Here is a 24,658-nt window from a genome sequence, read left to right as displayed (position 1 = left end):
AAAGATAATTATCTAGAATGTTGATTGTATGGTCAGAATACATATGGCAGCAGTAAACAAATATGGTCTTACACCTCTGAGGGTGGTAATGAAATGAAATGAAGTGAATTAAAAAAATTATTGTGTAAAAATCTGGCAGTCGAGCGTGATTCTGACCAAATCACCCCCTTGTACTACCGTTGGTCTAGTAAGAACTCCCTTACAAAGTACTGAACCTCTGACCCTTCATGGGTTGTAGTGGTACAGATTTAATTTTAGTTTTTTATGTTTATATTTTAAAATTTTAATCATTTTAAATTAATAAGCTATAGCTTCATAGTTCATTCTATGATATATAATAAGAGACGTGACGGTCATGCAGATTGGGGCATAGGTTCCAGAGTATCTGGTTCCTAATGTTGTGGGTTTGATTCCCACCTAGGGGAGTTAATATTTGTTTCTTGGTGGTCCCGAGAAATGAATCATGACACTCTCATCTTGGCTATTATGCAGTGGCAACTCGGATAGCTGCCAAGGGTTGGCAAAAAGGACCAGAAGGCCTATTAGCTGGAGTTGTTCCCCCCATCTGATACTAATACGGACGATATATAATATTTGCGAATTTATTTTTCATAAGGTTTCGTTATCAATGCAATTGTTTTTCTGAATCATTTTTATTAAACCTGTTATGAATGGGTGGACAAATTGTCTTTTAATTGTATTTTATTTCTCTTTAATTCACTTGAATTATTTATGATATTCTGGTAAACTATCTTCTTCCCTCACCTCAGGACATACTACATGTATGGCTTAAAGTTACTGGACTAATTTAATTCACGAATTAAAATTTAGGAGAACAGCAGAGAGAGATGTTGTAGTCCTAGAGTAGCTTTAATTTAGTGGACAAAAAATCACTGAAGCTTTCTAGAAAGAACTCTGTACCAAAATACTCCAAAGTTTAAAGAATATAATCTATCTATATAAAAATGAATACATGTATGTTTGTATGCTATAGACTTGCAAATCTAACTTTTTTACTGAATAAATTAAGTGTTTCTTATTTTAGGGTATTGCAATGCAACCCTGTTATATAGCTATTGACACTAAGATTAAAAAAAAAATAATTTAATATTTTTACAAATAACATCAAGTGTATAGTTTTTTGGGCATTGTAAATTGCACCAGGTACATGGGTACCTTAAGAAAATATAATGAAGATATTTTTATCTTTTAAACTGAACAATTTAATAAAGTTAAAATTAATTAATTATGGTACAATAGCTTTGGATAGAGACATGAGGAATTGGGATATTTACCTTGAGTTGGAATCTGCAATAAAGAATTTGCTGACAGCTTTGAGAGCCATTACGGAACTTCAAAACCCTGCCATCAAAGAACGCCATTGGCATGAACTAATGGTGGCTACTGAGGTATGCTATTTATAAGTTCTACTCTTTTATATATCAATTCTTACTACAAAATTTACTTTTCAATATTCAGAATTTTCATTTACTAATTCTTAAAATACCTCTCTAATACTTAATTGTACTACATGAAATTTTATTTTTCTTGATACATTGATAAAGTGGTGAAAGAGTATATTATGAACTATTAATTAATACAAATATACCCAACAGACTTTTATTAAAAATTATCTTCATGCTAGAGAACAAAAAATCCTTTGTATTAGTGGTTAAAAAAAAACTTTTTAATCCCTTTTTTTCGACTCGGGGTAAAATATAGATCTTAAGTAATAGCCCAAAATCTTTTTCTCGATAGATTACCTGTGGCAGTCAAGGAAATAAATGTATTGCAAATATTTTTTCAGTTCTTATAGATTTATTTCTACTTATTTTTTTCCCTTACGTTTCTACATATGAGGTTTAAAGGCAGCGGTTTTGATAAGTGATCTTGACTAGGAGTTTTGGAACTGCTGGTTTATAGTAGTGGGTCATACCTGGATGTTGTGATTTATTGTTGCCAGATTGTATGCTTGAAACTTTGGGAGAAACTGACTATTATGAAAATAGTGGTTATTATTGGTATTATTCTTACAGGTTACTCTTCAGAAATATTATCAAGAAACCATACAACATTATAAGGTTTGATTAGCTGCTTCAGTGTAGACTGCATGGCTTTTTAGGTCTAGAAGATAGAAATAGAATTAGAAATTTAAATGTCTAGAATGTTAGTTGTATATTAGTTTTTTATTTTTAAGACACTTTACCATAAAGAATTTCCATCGATAATTTTCTTTTAATGTCATCAATTCTTTAAATAGTCTTAAAGCTGGATAGTTTACCTCTTGGTAATTAGTATTCACTTCATAAATCCGTTTTTCAAGTAGAATCGTACGTTTACTGCTAAAATACTTACTGGTTCTGATCATTAGTTTCATATACCATTTTTTAAGGATAAAAATCAGATTCTTAACTTGAAAAACGTTTACTTATCGTTATGGGAAATTCATAATAATTAAATTTACTTCCCCCTTTCTAAATAATATATTACCTCTGGCTCTGACTTTGGTCTAATAGCTCTGAGAAAGCCCTGCAAGGTGGGCGTAATGAAACAAAACGTTGGCTCAATTATAATATTTTATCACTATTTGAGTTTTTATTTGACCACACCCAGACCATTTATTTATTTTCATTATTTATTTATTTGTTCCATTTCCATTTATTTATTTATTATTCTGGGTGAAGTACTTCATCTTCTTGGACAAACTCATCAATTTAATATACTTATGTTTCTGCATTATCACTTGAAATTTCTTTATCAATTTTTTATTTTTTCACATTTAACCCTTTTAGACATATATTATGATGTGCTCAATTGTTTCCCTGAGGCATTTATTTAGGTTCCTCAGGGTTCTGGTACAGTTCAGAAGATAAATTCTGATAAATAATTTGAAAAGCAATGCATTCTTTCACAAATATTTTCGAAGTATATTAGAATTTTTATCATTTAAAAAGTTGTTATGTTTAATTTGTATTTCTATAATCTTTCTCTTTACTTTTTACAAAATTAAATTGCATGCCTAATATAACCTTATGACAATCTAGGTTAAGTTTGTAATTGATGATGAAACCACACTGAAAGACCTTCTTGAGTTAAATCTGTATAAGTATGAAGAAGAAGTTAAAACCATTGTCGACAAGTCTGTTAAAGAGCAAGCTATGGAAAAGACTCTTCGAGAATTAGAAGAGACATGGGCTAATGTTGAGTTTGAATGGGAATCTCATGAACGTACTGGCATTGCTGTCCTGAGGGTTTCTGATACACTCATTGAACAGCTTGAAAGTGACCAGGTACCATGTTTTGATTTGTAACTTTTTCCACTATTCTCTGTATCCTTTATTTTTTTTTTCTAAATAATTATGAACTAATCTCAACATTACTTAAAATTTTGAGTAAACTATAAATGCTTATAAATCTTTATTTCACTATGCAGCTAAAGTGGTCACCTAACCATTTCCAAGTTAGGTAAAAAAGAACACTAGTTTATGAATTGAAAATACTTTGCAGTCTACCAAGTTTTCACTGATAAATTTTAATAAATAGATCACTTGATACACCAATAATTAGAAACAAAGAGATGTTAAATCTCATATAACATGTTTTTAAGTTACTAATGAATAAGATCTGATTTTTATGAATAAGATTTTCTATTTATCTTTACTCAGAGGAGACCTGAGCAAAATTTATATGAAATAATATTTGAAAAATAAATTGTTTAATAACTTGCAAATATTATTTTTGAGGTTATTTATCTTATGATTATGCCCTGAAATGAAGTTATTTCATGATTGATGAAATAATTATTTGTGAAATGATCAATTTATCTAAAACCGGCTATGGAGTTCCACAATAAATTTGGAATATGACCAAGTAATCAGATTAACTGAAAAAAACATTACCAATAACAATTGGAAAAAATGTACTAGAATAAATAAAAAATATTATTATGGTTCGGTTTTCTCACTATTGTGGGTTGAGTATCTGAGATGAGGGACCTAGAAGTCCAAACACCTTCATATTTTTATTTATTTTTCCTTTGATTCAAATACTTGAAAATTTTTGCACTATACGTGCTATGCTAAGAGAACTGACTGTTGAGCCTCTCTTAGCACATCTATCAATAGCATATATATCTCTTAGCACATATATCAGTGGCAGGCATGAATGGTTTGGGAGTGCCTATTGATGTGCTAAGAGAGCCTCAACAGTCGGTTCTCTTAGACACGGCACTTATTGTGCAAAAGGTTTCAAATATTTGAAAAAATAAGTAAATAAACAAAATATGAAGGTGGTTGGACTTCTAGGTCCCCCACCTCAGATACTCAACCCGCAATAGCAAGAAAAACCGAAAAAGATAATAATTGGAGGAGTGTGGTAAAAATCAACTTGCCACAACGAAAATACCTCTTGGATAGAAGAGGAAATGTGAAGCTTCGAGAATGCTGAGGTAACTATTTCTGTAAACGATGTAATGGAAACAGTCAGCAACAATGAAAAATTGGAGGGCTCCAGGCTCTGATGGAATTAGGAATTACTGGATTAAAATGTTTCGGAGTTTGCACCAATTACTGGCCAATGGCTTCCACAGGATGTACTATATGGCAAGCAGGCTCCCCCAGAAGGTTCCAAGGCGGTGTAACTTATTTGCTTCCAAAGAAGGATGGGCTGAATTTACAATCCGAATATTCTGACTATATTTCGATTCTGTATCACACACAGTTGGCTGCTCAAAGTATTGGAAATATATAAACTTCAAACTAAAGTAAGCAAACTACTCACAAATTTGATGACAGGCTGGGTGACTAAGCTGAAAATAGGAATGACCCATGGTAATAATCAGATAAAAATTATGAGGGGTATATACCTAGCATATTGCCTTAGCTCATTGTAGTTTTGTACGGCTCTGTTCCCATTAAGTCGGATATTGCGGGAAAAAAAGGTGGGCTACAAAATTCCTGATATTTCCTTAGTTTTCTCCCACAGTAGAGCTTATATTATTATCATTTGGGATTCCGACATAAATAAGTTCTGCTTTCTTTTTTCTTAGATCTATATGGAGGATATCTGGTTTATTATGGCGTAATGTATGGTTCATAATTATTGATTTATCCCAATAAGAGCTTGAGAGGACCTTTTTGGAGGAGTCTATTTGGGTGGTACTTGTAGTATGGGCTCTTATCATCAATTAACTTGTACTTTATCGTCAAGGCCTGATAAAAAATCTTGGCCACATTGTTGTGCCTTTCTAAATATTCAGTACCAGCCAACACTCTACTTCCACCTGTGATGTGTTGTATTGATTCAGCGCCACCGAGCATAATCGACACTTATCCAGTGCTGATGCGTCTTTTAGCACATGCTTCCTATATGATCTGGTGGCAATCACTTGATATTGAATAGCAATCACAAATCCCTCTGTCTCGGAGAATAGCCTTCCAGCTTTTAACCATTCAACTGATCTTTCTTTGTCTATGGAGGCTTCGTTCAGTTGATTATAGAATCTCCCATGCAGAGACTTGCTTTTCCATTCTGCCGGTTCGGTTCATCCGCTTTGCTCAGGTTCAGTGCAGTCAGACCATAATCCATTGTAACAATTGCCTGATAAACACAAGTGGTTTTTGAATGAAAATATTGTCATAGGGATAATTTCTGCTTCTTCTATATTTATGAGTTCTCGTCCTCCTTCTTTCCTGGATAAATAAAGTCTGGATTTGGATGATATGGGATGGTGGACCCACTCTTGCGTGGTCTTATTATTATTATTATTATTATGGTAAGTTTTTCTCGCTATTGCGGGTTGAGTATCTGTGATGGGGAACCTAGAAGTCTAACCACCTTCATATTTTGTTTATTTTTTTTTTTCCAAATATTTGAAACCTTTCGCACTATACGTGTATCTAAGAGAACTGACTGTTGAGCCTCTCTTAGCACATCTATAGGCACCCCAAAGACCATTCATGGATATTATGAATGGAGTTATTATTATTAGAACTGAACGTTGATTGGGTTTGTCAAACCTCATTTACCCCTTAATTTATGTTCCTTGAAACATTGAAATTATACTTATACTTAATAAGTAGGCTTCCTTTATATCCTGGAATAAATTAACCTGTAATGCTACTCTACTGATTGCTGATGAATGCAATATTCATTCCCTACCTCTGTGCTTAGTTATCATGTAAAATTCAAATTTATAATTTTGTCTAACTCTATATATCTGAGATGTAATTACGTCAACATCAATCAAAGTATTACTTTCAATAAATCTATGTTTGGAAAATAAAAAAATCTCTAAAATTTTGTTCGGGTTAATCATAAATAACTGATTATTTATTCTTTATAATTGAAATACATTTAATTATAATTTAAAAAATCCAAACTATGCCTCAAATGCCATAGGGTGTGTTGGCTAATGTATAAATGAATCTTACAGGTAAACCTTCAAAACATGCTCAGTTCCAAGTTTGTCGAACATTTCTTCGAAGAAGTTTCATCATGGCAGAAAAAACTTTCAATGGCAGATCAAGTTATTAATACTTGGAATGAAGTACAAAGAACTTGGAGTTATCTGGAAGCTATTTTTATTGGATCTGATGATATAAGACGTCAATTACCTGAAGATACCAAGAGATTTGATAATACTGACAAAGCTTTTAAGGTAAATTGTATTTATTTTTAATATTTTCCAATTATTGATTATTATTATTAATAATTATAAACAATTTATATCTTATATGATAAGCACTGTTCCTCTAAAGAAAATAAATATATCTAGAGTGGGAATATCCAAGTTGGCTTGTGCAGCAACAATGGATAGAGCCTCTAACAGTAGATGAGCAATAGTGTCAAGGAACTCTTCCAAGGTGGGCGATCTCTTGGCTATGACCCTACTCTTGTTGGCACAGTTTCTATTGAGTATTGCCCATTAGATAACTTGAGTAGGTGATGGAATAATTGTGAAAGTTTAAAATATTAATTCTAACCAAGAGTTACTTGTGGATAAGAAGTTGCTAATAGTAGCCTAATATATACCATGAGAAAGGTATATAGGATAATATAAGAAATAAATATGTGGATAAATCCATATGAAGTGGTTAAAGGGTGTTTGCTTGACCATTTTTAATTTTTTACTTTTACTTAACCATGGATAAGAACAGAGCCCTGTTTCATAATGAAAGCTAATAGCATTAGTTCAAAATATAAGTATAAAAACAACCTGTTAATTACACTAATACTTATTTTTTCATAATAGGGAGGACTATTAGTGATATTACAGGAATTAAAAAGTATTAAAGTAAAAGTTACTATTGTACAAGTCAGTGTAATTGTATTAAGTTAAATCGACAAGACTAATAGTATTAGTTTGTACTTTATTATGAAACAGGGCCCTTGTATACACATGTTGACACCCCTAACCTCAACTTTGGTCATTTGGATTCAGGGAACCTGAAAACTCATATTCAAAATACTTCTTTTTACGACATACATATTTCATAAATAAAGGGTATCACTCTAGACATGTTCACCTCCATAATCTCTATAATTTTTGGAATTTTGATTTAATTTTTACTGGGTATTAACAGTGGCATGTGGTCAATGTTATGAGGTTATTGTCAATTTTCTGTCCTCTAGTTCTTTTGGAGTACATCTCACTGAAATTTCTAATGGGATGGGGAATTTTTGTTTTACAGTGAATGTAATTTTAAGAATAATTCATATCAGTTTTTTCTGTTTCTTGATCTGATTCATCCTTAAGACACAAATTTCCAAATATTGCTCTCTAATTGTTGGTAGAGAAATAACTATCTACAAACGCCATTTTTGTAAGTACCCTCGTTTCCACTCAGAGTGAATATTTTCCCATAGAACAAAACCATTGAACATCTGCTGGTTTGTCTCTTACAAGTATATTCACTGACCATTTTGTCATTTGTGCTTACTACTCCCTTTCTTATGCAGGTGCATAATTGACAAACATCACCCATACTTTCATCCTATACATCGCAGGTTTGGATTTCACATATCCAAGCCGCCTATATAGGCATACATTTCAGTTTTGTCCACAGGAGCCTGTCAGGAAATTCCTGATCCCCTGTCTCTCAAGTTGAATTTTCCCATTTCTACAAGCGCCCTCTGATAAATATAATTCACTTATTAGTATTACTTTTAGGAAATGTTTGCTGAACATAAACAATCACGGTAAATCTAAATAATTCCACGCAAACCCATATATGGCAAATACAATGGGGGTCTTGGAGGGACCCAACCATGTTTTTATTTGGAAAAAAGGAAGTGTAATGTAATGTCCCAGTAAATTTAATGGAAACCTATTCATGTAGTTCAAGATAGCTTTGTGAAAAAGTAATTGAGCGACTCGAATTACTGTGGGGTTATTTTCATAAGTTTTCCCTAGAAAAAGAGCTGAGGGGGTCATTAGAGACACCTCTGACATTAGTAAGGTTAAACATTGATAAAATGTAAACTATGAAACAATTTGATAATTAACTGAAGGTGAATATTTTCTCAGGTTGAAATAAATTTCCAGAAATAGGAGTAGTACCTTCTATAGATGTATAATATACTGTTGTAAAGCCAAATATATTTTAGAGAAATTAATATTTAACATATAAATTCATAGAAGGTCAGGAAGAAAGACACATAAAAACCAAATTTATAAATAAATATATTTCTTTTCTTTCCATGGCTGCTCTAACAATAGTCAGGTTTATACTTTACCTAATCTATAAATAATAATAAGTTTTTTTCTTTCCCTTATTTATAAAGAGAAATATAGGAGAGGGAAGTATTTCCCTCATGAATAATAAAGAAATTGCTGTTTTGAAACAAGCAAGGATTAATTTAAACCCAAAGTAGGTTGATAAGTGAAAGTTTTTTTCACAATTTTCTACTGCTCTTTTTTTCTGTTTGGTAAAGTTTTGGTTTGGAAGCCTTCAATGAGGTAATTCCATATTTCATGCTATTTTTATAATAAATATAGATGATTCATTATCTTTATATATAACTATATAATATATATATATTTATATGAACTGAACTTTTCAGGGTATGTTACACGATCTAGCACAATTTCCCAAAGTAATTGAGGGGGCTACTCGACCAAACTTACTAGAAAATTTAAATGCGATTCAAAAGGATTTGATCAAATGTGAGAAAGCTATGTCTCAGTATTTGGAAACAAAACGTATGGCTTACCCACGGTTCTATTTCCTTTCTGTTGCTGTTCTTCTTGATATTTTGGCAAATAGCAATTTTCCGGAGCGAGTTTGCAAGTTAGTTTACAGATTTTTTATTTAATTTAGCAACTTGTTTAGAATACTGTTTCTTACAAAAACTTTAAATTATATTTTTCAATACCTTCTTGTCTCTATTGTTGTTAATTATTCATGTGTTTATTACCCATTAAGTACAATTGACATCTGCATCCTCTGATGGGCAGCATTATAATGACATGATGATACAGCAATATTTTTGGAATATTTTTATAATGCAATTAGTAATCTAAGGTTCTATTGAAATATGAAATCCTTTTTCATAATTTTGAGATTATGATTTAAAATTGAAGAGGAGGATTGTAGATTGGATTCAAGTAGAGATGGTATGAAGAGGGGAAGTGTAATTCTTAGTCATAGAATATTTTCTCATAATGATTATCATAAAGATTTATTAAAAAAATGTTGTTCAGTACTATTAATAAAACTAATACAATTTTTGACGGTAGTAGCATGGTAACGCACCTGTCTGCCAACCCAAAAGTTAAGAGTTCGAGTCCCCGGCTCTATCCGGGATTTTTTCAAGCATATAATTACATAATACTCACTCAGAGCCTCCCCGGGCATTTGTGAGGCCCGTTATCCAATGGGTGTGAAACATATTCATATTCTTCCTGTTTTCCTTAAAAAATACACCTTAAGGACTAGTAGGTCAAAATGGATCAAATCAGTTTGTGTCAAGCATCCTAGTTCGGTGGTGGTATAGGGGTACAAATAAGTTTACGCTATTTTCTTTCAAAAATTAAAAATTTATTGTGAAAGAATGGTACATCACGTATCATTCAAAGTTTTATCTTTCAATAGCTACTATCTTTTTCCATTGTTCTGGCTGCATTTGGATACTATATCAGAAGAATTCTTCATCTTTTGAGGCTATCCACTAATCGACCCAATTTTTGGTTTCCTCATCTGATATAAAGAGCACTGTTAAATTTGACCAGTGCTGCAATATGCGGACTTGCATTATCATGTAGGAGAATGATTTTGTCGTTTATGGAGTAGTAATGGTTTTCCATGATTACTCAGGTAACTCTTATTTGTTCAGTAGAGATCCCTTGTGATGGTTTTGCTCGGTTTAAGAAACTCATAATAAATGACCCCAAACTTATCCCACCAAATTAATAGCATGAGCTTTTTTCATGAATATTTTATTTGGCTGTCAATGTTGAAGCATGAAGGTGGTTACCATGATTTTCTCCTCTTTGGTTTATCGTAGTGGACACATTTTTCGTCACCTATGACTATATGATGCAAAAAATTCTTTATGTTATGTCTGGCAAGCAGCATTTCACACATGCAAAATTGGCATTCAAGGTCTCTCAGCTTCAGTTTGTATGAAACCCAATTTCCTTGTTTTTTAATCATTCCCAAAGTCTTTTTATAAGTATATTTTTCAATCTTTGGTCTTTACCGTATTGGTCTTTTACTTCCCATGTCTGGTTGATTTTGTGGCTTTTACATTACTAATCAACCCTATGATCTATTCATTAATCTACACCAGCCCCATGTTCATCTTCAAAACATTTAAATAAAGTAGATTATAAATAGTTGAATTAATTACTTTATAAGGAAGTACTTGCTGAAATAGATTTAAGTATGGTCATATCAGCTAAAGGTGATATTTAGATGTCTCTTTTATAAATATTAGGAACCATATCAACACCCTTCGATTTGTTCTATATGTTTGCAGTTGTATTTTTAAAAATATAGTTTCATTTATTTATTGAAAATTGATTATTATTAATTTTTTTTTTTAGAAATTTATCCAAACTATATGATTCCATAGATAAACTTCAATTTAAAGTTGAGGGTGGTCAAAAAACAAAATTAGCTACTGCAATGGAAGAGAAGAATGGAGAAAGAGTTAATTTCTCTAAGTACTGTGATTGTAATGGACAGGTAAATGTCTTATTTTTCTTTCTATGACACATATAAAGAATGAAAAAGACTTAAAATAATCATAGCTGGGTAAAAGGAAAATTTTTACATGATTTGAACCTTTGTTGCTTTATATTTGCTGAATTTGGATAGCAAATAGGCATAACATTGCTCTTGTTTCAGGTATTTAAGACATACTATCAAATTTCATGTGTAATCAATTTAATTACGTTTGACTTCTTATTAACCTTAAGGTGTTGATCAATAACTAACTGAAATAAAAAGTTTGAAGTTTTTTTCAACTCTGTTGAATAATGATTGTTTATATATTGAAGAATAAAGTTCATTTTATTGCTGTCACAGTCAGGGCTTGAGGGAGACAACTTTCTTAGCAATTAGAAACCATGTATCCTCATTTCTTATTTCTATATATTAACAGTATGTAAACCACCTTTTTCTTTATGAAGAATTTTATTAATTTCCAAAACTATTCAGAATATTTAGCCAGTTTAACAGATAGTCTTATATATCTCAAGTTGGCGGTGGAAGAGTGCTTTAAGTGGCTTGGTCAACTCTGGCTCTGTTAACAGCTGATTGAAATCTAATGATTCACTTTCACAATTGATGTAAAAACATGTTTTACCAAAATTTTTAAAGTAAAAACCTGTTTGAACAAAATTTATAAAATCTTCTAAATGGTTTTTTCAAATTCACTACTGATTGGGGTTGGTCCACTCTGGTCCTCAAGACCTCATATATAGTTATTCTGTTGTTACTTAGAAGATAAAAGCATTCTTCAATGTGTGTATGTGTAGTAATAAAATGTTTCCTTTAAATAGGTAGAAAGGTGGTTGAATAACGTAACTGATAGTATGCGAATGACTGGCCGTGATATTATGAGTGAGGCAATAAAAACATATGATGAAAAACCTAGGGAGGAATGGATGTTTCAATATCCTGCTCAGTATGCACTGCTTGGGACTCAAATTTGGTGGGTTACTGAAGTCACTATAGCGTTTGCCCAGCTTGGAGAAGGCTATGAAAATGCTATGAAAGATTACCAAAAAAAACAGGTAATCTGTAAAGTACTGTTCTCTTATAAAATTTCTTTTGGTGATATGATAGGTATACCTAATTATTGCTTACTTTTAATAATGTAGATCAATCAGTTGAATGTACTTATTAACCTGCTGTTGGGAGAATTGTCAGAGCATGACAGAGAAGAGATCATGACAATATGTACACAAGATGTACACTCAAGAGATATTGTTGCAAAGTTGATTGTAATGAAAGTTGAAAGCAGTCTTGCTTTCCAATGGCAGTCACAACTAAGGCATAGGTAATGAATTGGATTTTTGGAGGTATTGGTTTTTAAAATTTGTCTCTATAAAAGTAAATATTATAATTTTAGCATTTTATAATTTTATCCTTATTTTAATATTATAATTTTAAATATTATAATTTTTTATATTATTGTAAATATTATAATTTTATCCTACCTTAATTTATCTTTTTGGATCTTATTATTGTAATGTTCTTAGTTGTTTTTGTATCTTTTTAGCCCAGATGAAGCCCTGCAAAGTGGGGTGAAACGTCGAACAATAAATAGTTGAAAACTATTTTGTTCTTTTGGACCGCCACCCTGACCATCTTCTTAATATTTTAATTATATGCCCAACTATATATATATAATATTATGATTTTACTGTATTTGTTCTTCAGTAAACCTACTAGTTTATCCCCTCCAAGTTTTACTGTACACTTGAAATTTTTTTTTATCTAATTTTTTTCTATGCTATTTTTTGGTCTAAATTTTCTCTATGTTATTTTTTTGGTCTAATTTTTCTCTATGCAATTTTTTTGGTCTAATTTTTCTCTATGCTATTTTTTTAGTCTAATTTTTCTCTAAGCTATTTTTTTGGTCTAATTTTTCTCTATGCCTCTCCTCCATTGGGAGGGGAAAGCTGCGAATTGCGAAGCAACAAATTTGTGCAAACGCTGTTCTTACAAAATTTTGCGAATGTCTATCATCCATTGCCTCCGTATTCATAATAGACAAGATGGCTCTTCGGAACGGTTTTCTGATGAAGAGTTTTTTGTTTTGGAATTATCACTTTTGATTCATCGACATATCAAGCACAGGTGATACTATTAAGAATGAAAGCCTGATTCACTTTTGCAACACCAGTCAAATTAAGTCACAAAGAAGCTTTTTATGCTGCAAAAATTGTTCTGTTATAATCTTTCGAGGGAGAGCCTTTAGAATTCATGAATAGTGATTTTAATTTTTTAATGAATAAGAATTGATAAATTTCACTAATATTATCTGTTAATTTTATAGTTTAGATTAAAATAACCCTGAGGTAGAACCTTGCTTATTCAGTTCTCTTAATATTTGATGTTTTTATAGCATTAAAGAGATTATATTTATATTGAATTCATTTCATTCATTTATATCAAATCATATAATATTGCTTTGAATTTCAAAAACAAAATTTACTGATTACATAATTAAAAGAAATTAAATGTTGAAAACTTTCCACTTGGATATTTGTTAAAGACCAATGTAAATATTTATTTTATTTTATTTTTTTTTTTCCGGCCAAGACTCCCATTGGAGTCCTATACTGCCTAACCATGGTTGGGGGTCGAAGTTCTTCATTTTGTTGGACCGCCACGCAATGAAAAAAGTCAACGTCCCAGGCCGGATTTGAACCGGCACCGCCAATAGACATCAAATTGGTAAGACTGTGTCTTAACCACTGAGCTATGGGCGGCCCGTTGTTTTTGTTCATTTCTTTCATAAATGTTAATAACACCAAGATTTTTTAATTTATTGATGATAATATCTACTCTGGAATTTCGGGTTATCCAGAACAATCCTGGCTGAAATATTCCAGAGTGTATTTTCTACACTCTATTAGTCTAATTACACTATACTTGTTTACTTAACTAATTTTCTGCTGAAATTATGATGAAGGTACTAACCACCATAACAAATTGTATTCTATATTCCCAAGCCTTATTTTTTTTTTTTACTGAACAATGTTCTTCCAGATGGGACCTTAAAGTAAATGACTGCCTGATAAATATTTGCGATGCAATGTTCCGGTACGACTATGAATACCTTGGGAATGAAAGGCGATTGGTTATTACTCCTTTGACTGACAGATGTTACATTACTCTGACGCAGGTAACTATTCTTATATTTAATTATTTTTAATCACTAGTGATCTCTGCAGTGGTGCGTTGTTAATACCTCTGATTATGAAATACACTTTAGAAATATAAAAAGAGACTCTATGATCTAGATGCTAGTCAATATTTTTTAATGCTAACTAGTCAATGAGTTTTATCTCAATAAGTCTATTCCCTAGAAGTTGGGTCAAAATTTATTAATATTAACACTTGATTCAGAAAAGTCTCAGTATACATAATCATTATAATTAAAATATAACTACAGAAATACTATTAGATACTATTATAATACTAGTATTAGAAAGGCAATTATATATGAAAAATATTAGTAATAGCATATTCTTCCTTTATAGTCTCTCCATTTAGTAATGGGAGGAGCTCCAGCTGGTCCTGCTGGAACTGGAAAAACAGAAACTACCAAAGATTTAGGAAGAGCACTTGGCATGAGGGTTTATGTTTTCAATTGCTCTGAACAAATGGATTATCAGGTAATTCAGGCTTTATTTATTACTAGCAGACCCGGTGCTGTTGCTAGATTTTAGAATGAATATAGATTAAATGGACATGATTGAAAGTTTGATATCAATTGTTGTACTTAGTTAAAATTAAACATTTATGAAAATATTATTATTATGATGGGGCATCATAAATTGAACCAGTCCAGCGTATGGATTATGTTGGATTCCTTATGTGATAAGGAACCAAACAGAATTTTTTAAGTTATTTTTTTTGGCTACATCAATGATGTTTTTCATTTTACAACAAAACCCAGTGCTCTGTCTATATGCCTTTAAGTTTATTGATAATTATTGTTTGATAAATGGAAAATGCTAATGTATGGTAGTGTATATACGTCCAGTTATATATTGATGGATACGCTGTGTGTTATAACAACTCAATGTATTTAGGTCATATTATTGGCAAATAAAGCATTTCTCTCATATCTCTTCCCTTCCACCTTTTCCATGGGAGTTAATTTTGTTTCGTGCTTTATTGTGGTCCATATAATTCTTTTTATTGAGTCATAAGATTTTGGATGGACTGGTTGTGGTAAATTTGTCCTCTGCCTAGCTACATTATCAGCCTCCTTATTTCCTGAAATTCCGCAATGGCTCGGAATCCACTGCAGAACCACATTAGTGCCTTGAAATGCCAGGTCGTGGAGGAGGGATTTGCATTCCAAAACAGTACTTCATAGACTTTCATGCATGTTAGTAACAGCAAGGTTAGCTATTTGAGAGTCAGTGAAGATAACAACATTCCGATGTTGCCTACTAGACAGGGCTCTATAGGCGATGAGGATGGCTGCTATTTCACCGTTGAAGTTTGTACCTTCCTTGGCTATTGCAATGCTGAATTGGAAATCTCTTCAGTAAGCCCCTACTCCAACATTTCGAACAGTTGATTCAGCCAATCCATTTGTATAAATATAAAGCCATTCCTGAGGGGGGTACTTTTGAGCTATAGTTTCCAGGGCTATTACTTTTAACTTATAGGCTAGTATTGTTTTCTTATCAACCTGGTGGAGGAAACAGTACTGCCTTGGTTGCAGGATAGTGGATTGGGAAATGTGCCTGTATAAATAGTTCCATCTCTTTGCAATAAAACCCTCTTTCTTTCAAGTAAATTAAATTAATGCATGTGTGGGCTGCATTGTAATTACTGTTTTATTCAATTTGAATTCATTGTAATTCTCTTGAATAAACAATGTTTTTGGTCATTACAATTGTTATTGTCTACAAAGAAAATCAATAGATCAAAATTTTATTCATTGGAAGTTTAAATGGTTGGACTTATAACATCCCGAAGTGCACCTAGATCTCAACTATCAAACAAACCAAGAGATACGATAGATATATTACCAGCAACATGTGTTTATAAAAAAACACTCACATAGTAAAGGGGTCACTGATTTCAATCAAGTTTTCTTTGGTAATTCTAGTCCCCGAATATATTATATGTATTTGTTCCAGTGGCCAATTTTTCATATTATTGTTTTCTGCCTATGCTATATAGAGATTTCAAGGTTTATATCTACCAATAATTTTTTTTTGTAGATTAAGAAAAAAAATTTCTCAATTCATTAAAATAAAAAACATTATTGATAATTTTCATAGCTTGGATCCACTATCTAGAAGGTTGCCTGAAAAGAGGTTTGACAAACATGGTTTTTATATACAGCAGTGCCATACATTTAATGTCCTACAAATAGAGGTGCCCCTTAAAGTGAGAGGTCCTCATCAACAGGTTTCACTGTACCCATAAATAGAGAAAAATGTAATGTCTGGAATGGTGATTTACTTTCATTATCAGTTGGTTCCCATGAAAATTTAATAAAAAAAATGTTTGTAGCCTTTTTATAATATATAATATTGGTTCAATAAAGATCTAAAAAGGCAATACATTATCTAAAATGAACCTCTTTAAGGTTGGGAATATACAGCCTTCTACAGCAAAATATAGTCTTCTATGAATAAATATTTTTTCATAATAAATATTTTAGTTTTCATAATCCATTATGACATCTGTAAATCTTTTAAAATTTTGGATATTTTTGAAAACAAACTTGAAAAACCTAATTTTTTTTGTCTTATGACATTATATCGGTTTGCATTATGCTGGAAAAGCAACAATTTACAGCAAAGAACACGTAATAACAACAACAAAGTTATGTTATTACAATTATCTCTAGTTATGTTTATTTTAACTTAATATGTATAAAAATAATTCAAAATTTTGTTTCAGTCATTAGGAAATAATTATAAAGGGCTATCACAAACTGGAGCGTGGGGCTGCTTTGACGAGTTCAACAGGATATCTGTGGAAGTACTTTCTGTGGTAGCTGTTCAGGTGAAAACAGTGTTAGACGCAATCAAATCAAAGAAAACAACATTTAACTTTATGGTGAGTTGAATGTTACTCTTGATTAATAATTGCCCATTTTCAATGTAGTCAATTTACCTGAAATTTTAATTTAATTTAATGGTAATTAATCACTGTTTAATGCATAATATAATAAAATATAATGTAACATTATATTATCAGGGGGACATCATCAGGCTTGTTGCAACTGTTGGTATGTTCATCACGATGAATCCAGGTTATGCGGGAAGAGCCGAACTACCGGAAAACTTAAAAGCTCTCTTCAGGTAATACTAAGCCTCAGTTTTTCTTCTTCATTCCCTCTCATAAAAAAACAATCAATTTACCCAGCAGGGAAAAATTATTTCGTACATTTGTTGTTTCTAATAAAAATAAACCAGTATTTTAAATGAGAGTATTATTAGAAATAGTTAAAGAATTTATTGAGTGGTTAAATTCAGTTAGTCTTTTCTCTATGTTAAATTTATGTATTTAGGTTTGTTTTGTTTTATTTATGTTACTAATAATAGTGTGTATGTCTCTATTATGTCTTTTATTCAGGTATTGCAATTATATACAGTTCATATTTGAATATACCCACCAATAATCTGTCCTTTAAAAGAGTTACTTTCGAAGAGAGAATTTTAAGTAAAATGTATTTATATTAAACTACATGTAGTATGGTATGCCTAATGTTAATAAGCCTTCTTTGGGGTAAGCAGAGGAGAAAAAATATGTATATAATGTAGTGATATTGCAAGTCTCTTGTCTAATAAAAGCATTAATTTGCAATTTTATTTTATCATTTTTTGTACTGATATATAAATTATATTTTTCCACAGGCCTTGTGCTATGGTTGTTCCCGATTTCGAACTTATCAGTGAAATTAACTTAATTGCTCAAGGTTTTCAAGAGGCTAGACCACTAGCTAAGAAATTTCTTACCCTATACAGTTTGTGCAGAGAATTACTATCAAAACAGGATCACTATGATTGGGGCTTAAGAGCTATCAAATCTGTTCTTGTTGTTGCTGGTTCGCTAAAGGTATATATTCGTATTGAATTATACTTTCTTAATAACTTTTGGAACAAACCTATCTTGGAAAAGAAGTAATTGATCTAAATGATTACTCTATTTAAACCGAAACCTATCTGTTAGTAATATATATTTTTGATGTTTGATTTTATTATACCTAAACATCTTCAATTGATAAAAAATGTGTATCAATATCTGTGATATTAATTTTGGTAAAATACTTCTTTAAAAACTTATCAAAGATTGAAAATTTGATGTGGCAATATGAATGTTAAGTATTTTCCTATCAATATTAGAGAGCTGATCCGTTCAGACCTGAGGACCAGGTTCTCATGAGAGCCTTGAGGGACTTCAATACTCCTAAAATCGTTACTGATGACAGGAGTATTTTTATGGGCCTCATTGGAGATCTATTTCCATCTCTTGATGTACCGAGGAAGAGAGATTTAGAGTTTGAAAAAGAGTGTAAGCAAGGTGCAATAGACATGAAGCTCCAGCCAGAAGATAATTTTGTTCTAAAGGTAATCAATTTTGTAACTTTAACTCTTTGTAACTTCTAACTTTAAAAAAGTAATTAAGTTTTTAATTGCTAATTTGAAGGTGTTGATTATAGCGTTAATTTTCATTAAATAGTTAAATTACTTATTTCCATTATATTTATTTATCTATAAAAAAAAAATCTACAAAGCATATTGAACTTTTACAATATAACTGAATATATAGAAATCACCCTCATTATACAATATGATCTCAGATCTGAGTTTGTAAGTTATATCTGAAAGTATCTGCTTTTTTACTTTATAATTTATTTTGTGTTAATTTAATTAAAATATGATCATAAATAAATTACTACAAGTTATTAATTGATAAAGAAACCAAGAACTAACTATTTATTAATGAACTAGTAATCACAAAAATTACTGTATATGTTGGTAAATGACAGAGAAGAAATAATTAGTCGATTATGAGTTTTCACTTAAATCTAATCAACTGATAATTAATGATGATATATTAATTAAATTGAAGATAATTAACAATCAATTTACACTTTTTTAAATATTGAAGCCGCTGATAATTTACAGATGGTTCAATTACAAGAACTGTTTGATGTGAGGCACTCAGTTTTCATAATAGGAAACTCTGGAACTGGTAAATCAATGGTTTGGAAAACTCTCCATCGAACTTATGCCAATATGAAAATGAAACCACACTACAATGATCTGGAACCTAAGGCTGTAACTAATGATGAATTGTTTGGGGTCATCAACCCGCAGACCAGGGAATGGAAAGATGGTTTGTTATTATTTAGTTAATATCTGCAATTTCTATCTTATTTTTTTTATATGGAAGTACACCTATAAAAATCTATTGTTCTCTATAAAATACATTTTCTTATGGCTGCCTTATACCCTTTTAGGATTCTCGATAAAATTGCAAATAGCCAATGAATTGGTTGGTTCCATACATAAAAAATGGATCAACTGGGTGTGTGCTAATATAATTAATTGTAATTTAAAAATAAACTGATGATTTTAAGAATGATAAAATTTTATGACGTGTAACATTATTTTTATTCCAGGTCTTTTTTCGGTTCTGATTCGAGATCAGGCCAATATGACCGGCAATGGCCCCAAATGGATGGTTATGGATGGCGATATTGATCCAATGTGGATTGAATCTCTCAACACTGTTATGGATGATAATAAGGTATTTATTTTTTGAAAGATCATCAATTTCACTCCTGATGAAAAATGCATTTTTTTTATAAATAAAATTTAAGCCATTGAGACTAATATTTATACTCTTAAAAAATGGACAGTTTAAGTAGAAAATGTTTAAGGGACACAGCTGTGTGTTTAATGTAAATAAGTTGATATCTATGAGCATTCCTGTTGCAAGATATCCCTCAGATCCGTTTTTTTCATTCATGATAAAAAAATTTCCTTATTGGTCAGTTTCGGGAAACAGAAAAAATTATTCAATTATTCAATTTTTAATAATTGTTTTGTGGTGTGAAAATAAGAATATAAAGGGTGTACAATGTGTATTCAGATCTCTGGTGAGCATTAAATGAGTACTGTTATTGCCAAGTGTTATAGAGGTAGTTTCAATAAAAGGCAAATTAAAGTCTCAAAGTACAAATATGGGTGATTGGTCTTGATACCGCAATAGATGTTCATTGTTAATGTTCTGTTCCATAGATGCAGAAATGATACCATTGTTGGTTGCCTTTGCCTTGGCTCCAGATGTGCTTATGCCATCATTGACATGTTCCCACTCTTTCACTTTTTTTTCCTTCCTTGAACTGCCTCAATTTATGGGCTTTCTTGGGTATCATTGGATTACTGTTCAGTTGTTTTTTCCAATCTTGTACAATTTTTCTATTTTAACTTTGATTTGCAACTAGTATGAGTTTTAGTAATTTTTAACTTGAATTCTAATTATAACCACTTCAAACTAAATTTTTAAGCAATTGATAAATCTTTATGGCAGCTGTTGAATAAAAGTTACAAGAGTTGCTGTATGAACAACTTAGCTTCACTTACTACCCACAAAATTACAAGGGTTTATGAAACAAACTAAAAATTGCAGAGTTCTCCCTGTGTGCTATGCATTGCATTCCTCACTTAGCATAACAAATCCTTTGGTTACTGATGTAAATAATACCTTTGGAGCTGCAATGCCATATTGAATCCTCCAATTTTGTTATCTGGTTTTTGGATTACCTACACTGCAGGAGTAACTTCATAAACATATTCATGTAAAAAAAAATAAATAAATAAAATAGTAGTAGGGTAACTCATATCCTAATCAAATCATAAAAAATATTAATTGATAAATTTATTTCATAATTTCGTAAAATTGAAATATTTTTTTTTTCAAGCAGAAAAAAATCTATGCTTTATGCAAAGCAACATAGCTTGATATTATTCCTATTTGCTCTTTAGATAATCATCTCGTATTAAGTTCATAAATTAATTTTGGAAATTTCTAAATAAACTTTTAAAATTTATTTTGGTTTTGATTTTATAGGTGCTGACCCTGGCAAGTAACGAACGTATAGCACTTACTAAATATATGAGACTGTTATTCGAAATCTCAAACTTGCGGACAGCTACTCCAGCCACTGTGTCTAGAGCTGGTATTCTCTTTATCAATCCAATAGAAGTGGGATGGACTCCGTAAGTTGATGGCAATATAAAATGATATTTTTAAGCATGAATTTTCCCTCCTCTTTTTCTCTTGTAAGCCTACAACTGCCGCAGACCATTTAGCCCATTGATCCTTGTCCTGCATGAACCAATTTTTATAGGTGAATTTTCTCATAAAATGTAAAAAAAAAAAAAAAAATCCTCAGTATTTAGGTATCACTTTCTCTAAATATTATCAACAAAAAAAGAAAAGAAAAAAAATTAAAGTTAAAATAGCAATCTTACAGTGCAGTTTTGATTTATTTTTCAATTTTATTTTTATTATTGTAACCAAAAAAAAAAAAAAAATGATACCCCTTCAAGGATTTACATTTCAACATTTATGTAGAATCTAAAAACGTACCAAATATTTTATTATTTGTTATTTACAGATATAATAAAGTAATAAGCCATTGTGTAATAATTTACGGTGTGTTTTTAATATTAATTTTAACCATCTCCTTAAATATTGTTTTTCTTTATTTTTTTTTCTAATAATTTTATTTATTTTATTAATTGACCTGTTTTTAATTTTTGAAAGTATGATCAGAAAAAAGTTGTATAAATCAATTTGACTAATTTCTCTTCCTTTTTATATAGATGATTTTGGATTTTCAAATATTAGTGTATCATGATTCCACCAATCATGATTATTCATTAACTTAATCACAATGGGTGATTTTAGTTTCAGAGAACATAGCTTCGTATTAATTAAACATGTTTTTAATAGTTAATGTGTAATTATATTAGCATTGACTATCAAGTATTGATTTTTACCACTCAATTTTGGTACTAATACATTTATATTATTAAACATTACTAATACTCATATTAAAAGTAATTAATAAACATTATTATTACATTTTAGATGTGCAGCCAGTTGGGTGGATACTCGTTCAGATGAATCTGAGAGAACTATGCTACAATATTTAATTGATAAATATATCCCATCAACTTTTGATATAACTAAAGTCAGATTCAAGAAGATAACTCCAATACCTGAAATAGCTCATATTCACATGTTATGCTCACTTTTGGAATGTTTACTTGTTCCAACCAATGTTTCTATTGATAGTCCTCGAGAGTGGTAAGGAATGATTCAACCTTAACCCATTTTTCTTTTCTTTTTTTTAAATATTTTGATTTGTGATATTTTATATACAGGACTTGGTTAGTTATATACTAAAGTTGTTTTTTAATATAGAAAATAATTTAATTAGAAAATAATGTACAGAATATAAGACATGTTATATTGGTTTAAGATGCTCCTCTTTCCATTCAGCATTTACTCCTGAAAACTGCTTTAGCACTGCATTTTTATCTCTACCATAGAGTTCCTTTTGCCTTTTCTTGTTCAATTATTATATTTTGATCTTGGTCTGCCATCATTCATACATCATATTAAAATTGTTTGTTTAAGTATTATTATGTAAAATGTATTAGAAATGAAATTTAAAATATTTTGTTTTAAAAATTATAATTTTGTCAATAAAATACTTTTTAAAATGGCATATGTTCGAATTTTATTGGTATAAATTGTTTCAGGTATGAAACATACTTTGTATTTGCTACGGTATGGGCATTCGGTTCTGCAATGTTCCAGGATCAAGTAAGATATTAATTAATTCTATTTATAGTTTTAAGTCACTACTTTATATACTAACTACTTAATTTTTCTAGTTAATCGATTGGAGAAATGAGTTTACTAAGTGGTGGGTTAATGAATTCAAAACGATCAAGTTTCCTGCTGATGTTTATAAAGGAACAGCTCAAGTTTTTAGTTATTTTGTGGACCAGGAAACAAAAAAATTCCGCCCATGGTCAGATCTTGTTCATAAGTTTGAATTAGATTATGACATACCTCTTCAGGTGATTTTTTTTGTCTTCTATCTGTTTTCTTTTAAATCTTAATATTAACCTATCAGTTTATTAATAGCATATGAAACTCTCCACAGTTATAGAAGAATGGGATGGCTATATTATTATTAATATAAATTTTAATCATGATAAAAAAAAGGATTAGAAGGAGATGGTCTGGGTTGTGGTAAAAAAAAAAAAAAAAAAATTGTTTCAACTATTTATTAGTGGCTGATGTTTCCTCCTCACTACTAGAGAAGAGAAAGAAATTTATTCATTCATGCTGCCCAAATACATCGGGTTGCCACATTACACAGCATACTGATCAATCCGTGATCGGACATATATATATACCTGTCTTCCTAGCCATGTTCCTACCCCAAGCTCCTAGTTGTGCTGGGAATCATTCCACAGGCTCCGAACTAGAGGCCTCTCACGTTGAAGTCTCGTTCTCCGAAGCCATCACGGAACTTCTCCTAGAGGAAAGGAATACATTTATTGTAGATTTCCTTCTTTTCCCTATCTACCTTATTTGCCTAGTCAAGGTCGTTATTTTCATATCTCATGGTGGGATCCAGAATGATTGCCGACTTCCCCTTCTTAGGAAAAGCAACTATATCCACGTATCTTGTAGATCCATCTGTATCTACACAGTAGACCTCGTCAAAGCAGGCAAAATCTCTTTCTTTTAGGAGCTTCATTAACTCGTATTTCACTCTATGATGTCGGCGTGTTATGAGGAGGGAGTTGTTGGGGCATTTCCCCAGCACATGTGCTGGTGTTTCCGGCTCTCTGTTGCATTTGCGACAGAGGGACCCAACTTCTCTATCCTGTCCACTAACACCTGGGACTCCACGTAGAGGTGCATAATTTATATTCAATTTCAGGCCATTGGACCATTCAGAGCCCGTATTTGTATATCGTATATAAACTTATTTGGCCTTCGGGGTCTCTTTGAAATGGCGTACTCCAATGCCCTACCACCTGCAATTAGCCCATTCCTCGAACGCACTTTCACGTAGCGACTGTCGTAGAGCTTTCACTCTCCAGTGTCCCTGATCAATGCCCAATCTATCCGCACTTTCAGCAATCTCGGCTGAACAATCGAAAGTGGACTGGAACAGAGCATCGGGTACATTTGACAGCCGCTGAGGAATGGACCAGTGTTGAAGGGGAGCCTCCCATTGGCAGCGGATCAAGCCTAGACCTCTGTACCTCCTCGGAGCATACAACATCGCTGTAGAGGTGTTCGCAGGGAGCCCTATAATGGCTTTAACACTTCTGCGAATCATTGTGTCGATGCCATCCAGGATTTCAGGACGTAGCTTTGTGAGGGGAGCAGTTTGG

At 31.4% G+C, this 24,658-nt stretch overlaps 1 protein-coding gene across 1 annotated transcript in view; it reads left to right on the top strand.

The window, feature by feature from the left end:
- Positions 1 to 24,658, top strand: part of LOC106686257 (dynein beta chain, ciliary) — a gene marked incomplete in the record, with an annotated part of 143,984 nt that overhangs the window by 71,521 nt on the left and 47,805 nt on the right. Inside the window, 19 exon segments of the mRNA XM_067045368.1 lie at positions 1,261 to 1,409; positions 3,045 to 3,290; positions 6,434 to 6,658; positions 9,064 to 9,290; positions 11,048 to 11,189; positions 12,008 to 12,241; positions 12,329 to 12,507; positions 14,226 to 14,361; positions 14,720 to 14,854; positions 17,112 to 17,270; positions 17,412 to 17,515; positions 18,071 to 18,272; positions 18,560 to 18,784; positions 19,346 to 19,556; positions 19,843 to 19,970; positions 21,297 to 21,445; positions 22,323 to 22,541; positions 23,000 to 23,063; positions 23,135 to 23,323. Of these exon segments, the coding sequence (XP_066901469.1) occupies positions 1,261 to 1,409; positions 3,045 to 3,290; positions 6,434 to 6,658; positions 9,064 to 9,290; positions 11,048 to 11,189; positions 12,008 to 12,241; positions 12,329 to 12,507; positions 14,226 to 14,361; positions 14,720 to 14,854; positions 17,112 to 17,270; positions 17,412 to 17,515; positions 18,071 to 18,272; positions 18,560 to 18,784; positions 19,346 to 19,556; positions 19,843 to 19,970; positions 21,297 to 21,445; positions 22,323 to 22,541; positions 23,000 to 23,063; positions 23,135 to 23,323 (3,323 nt within the window).

Source organism: Halyomorpha halys, unplaced genomic scaffold (assembly GCF_000696795.3).
Source record: "Halyomorpha halys isolate HHAL.00 unplaced genomic scaffold, Hhal_1.1 Scaffold801.1, whole genome shotgun sequence".
Taxonomy (NCBI): Eukaryota; Metazoa; Arthropoda; class Insecta; order Hemiptera; family Pentatomidae; genus Halyomorpha; species Halyomorpha halys.
This window is presented reverse-complemented; position numbering and strand designations above follow the sequence as displayed.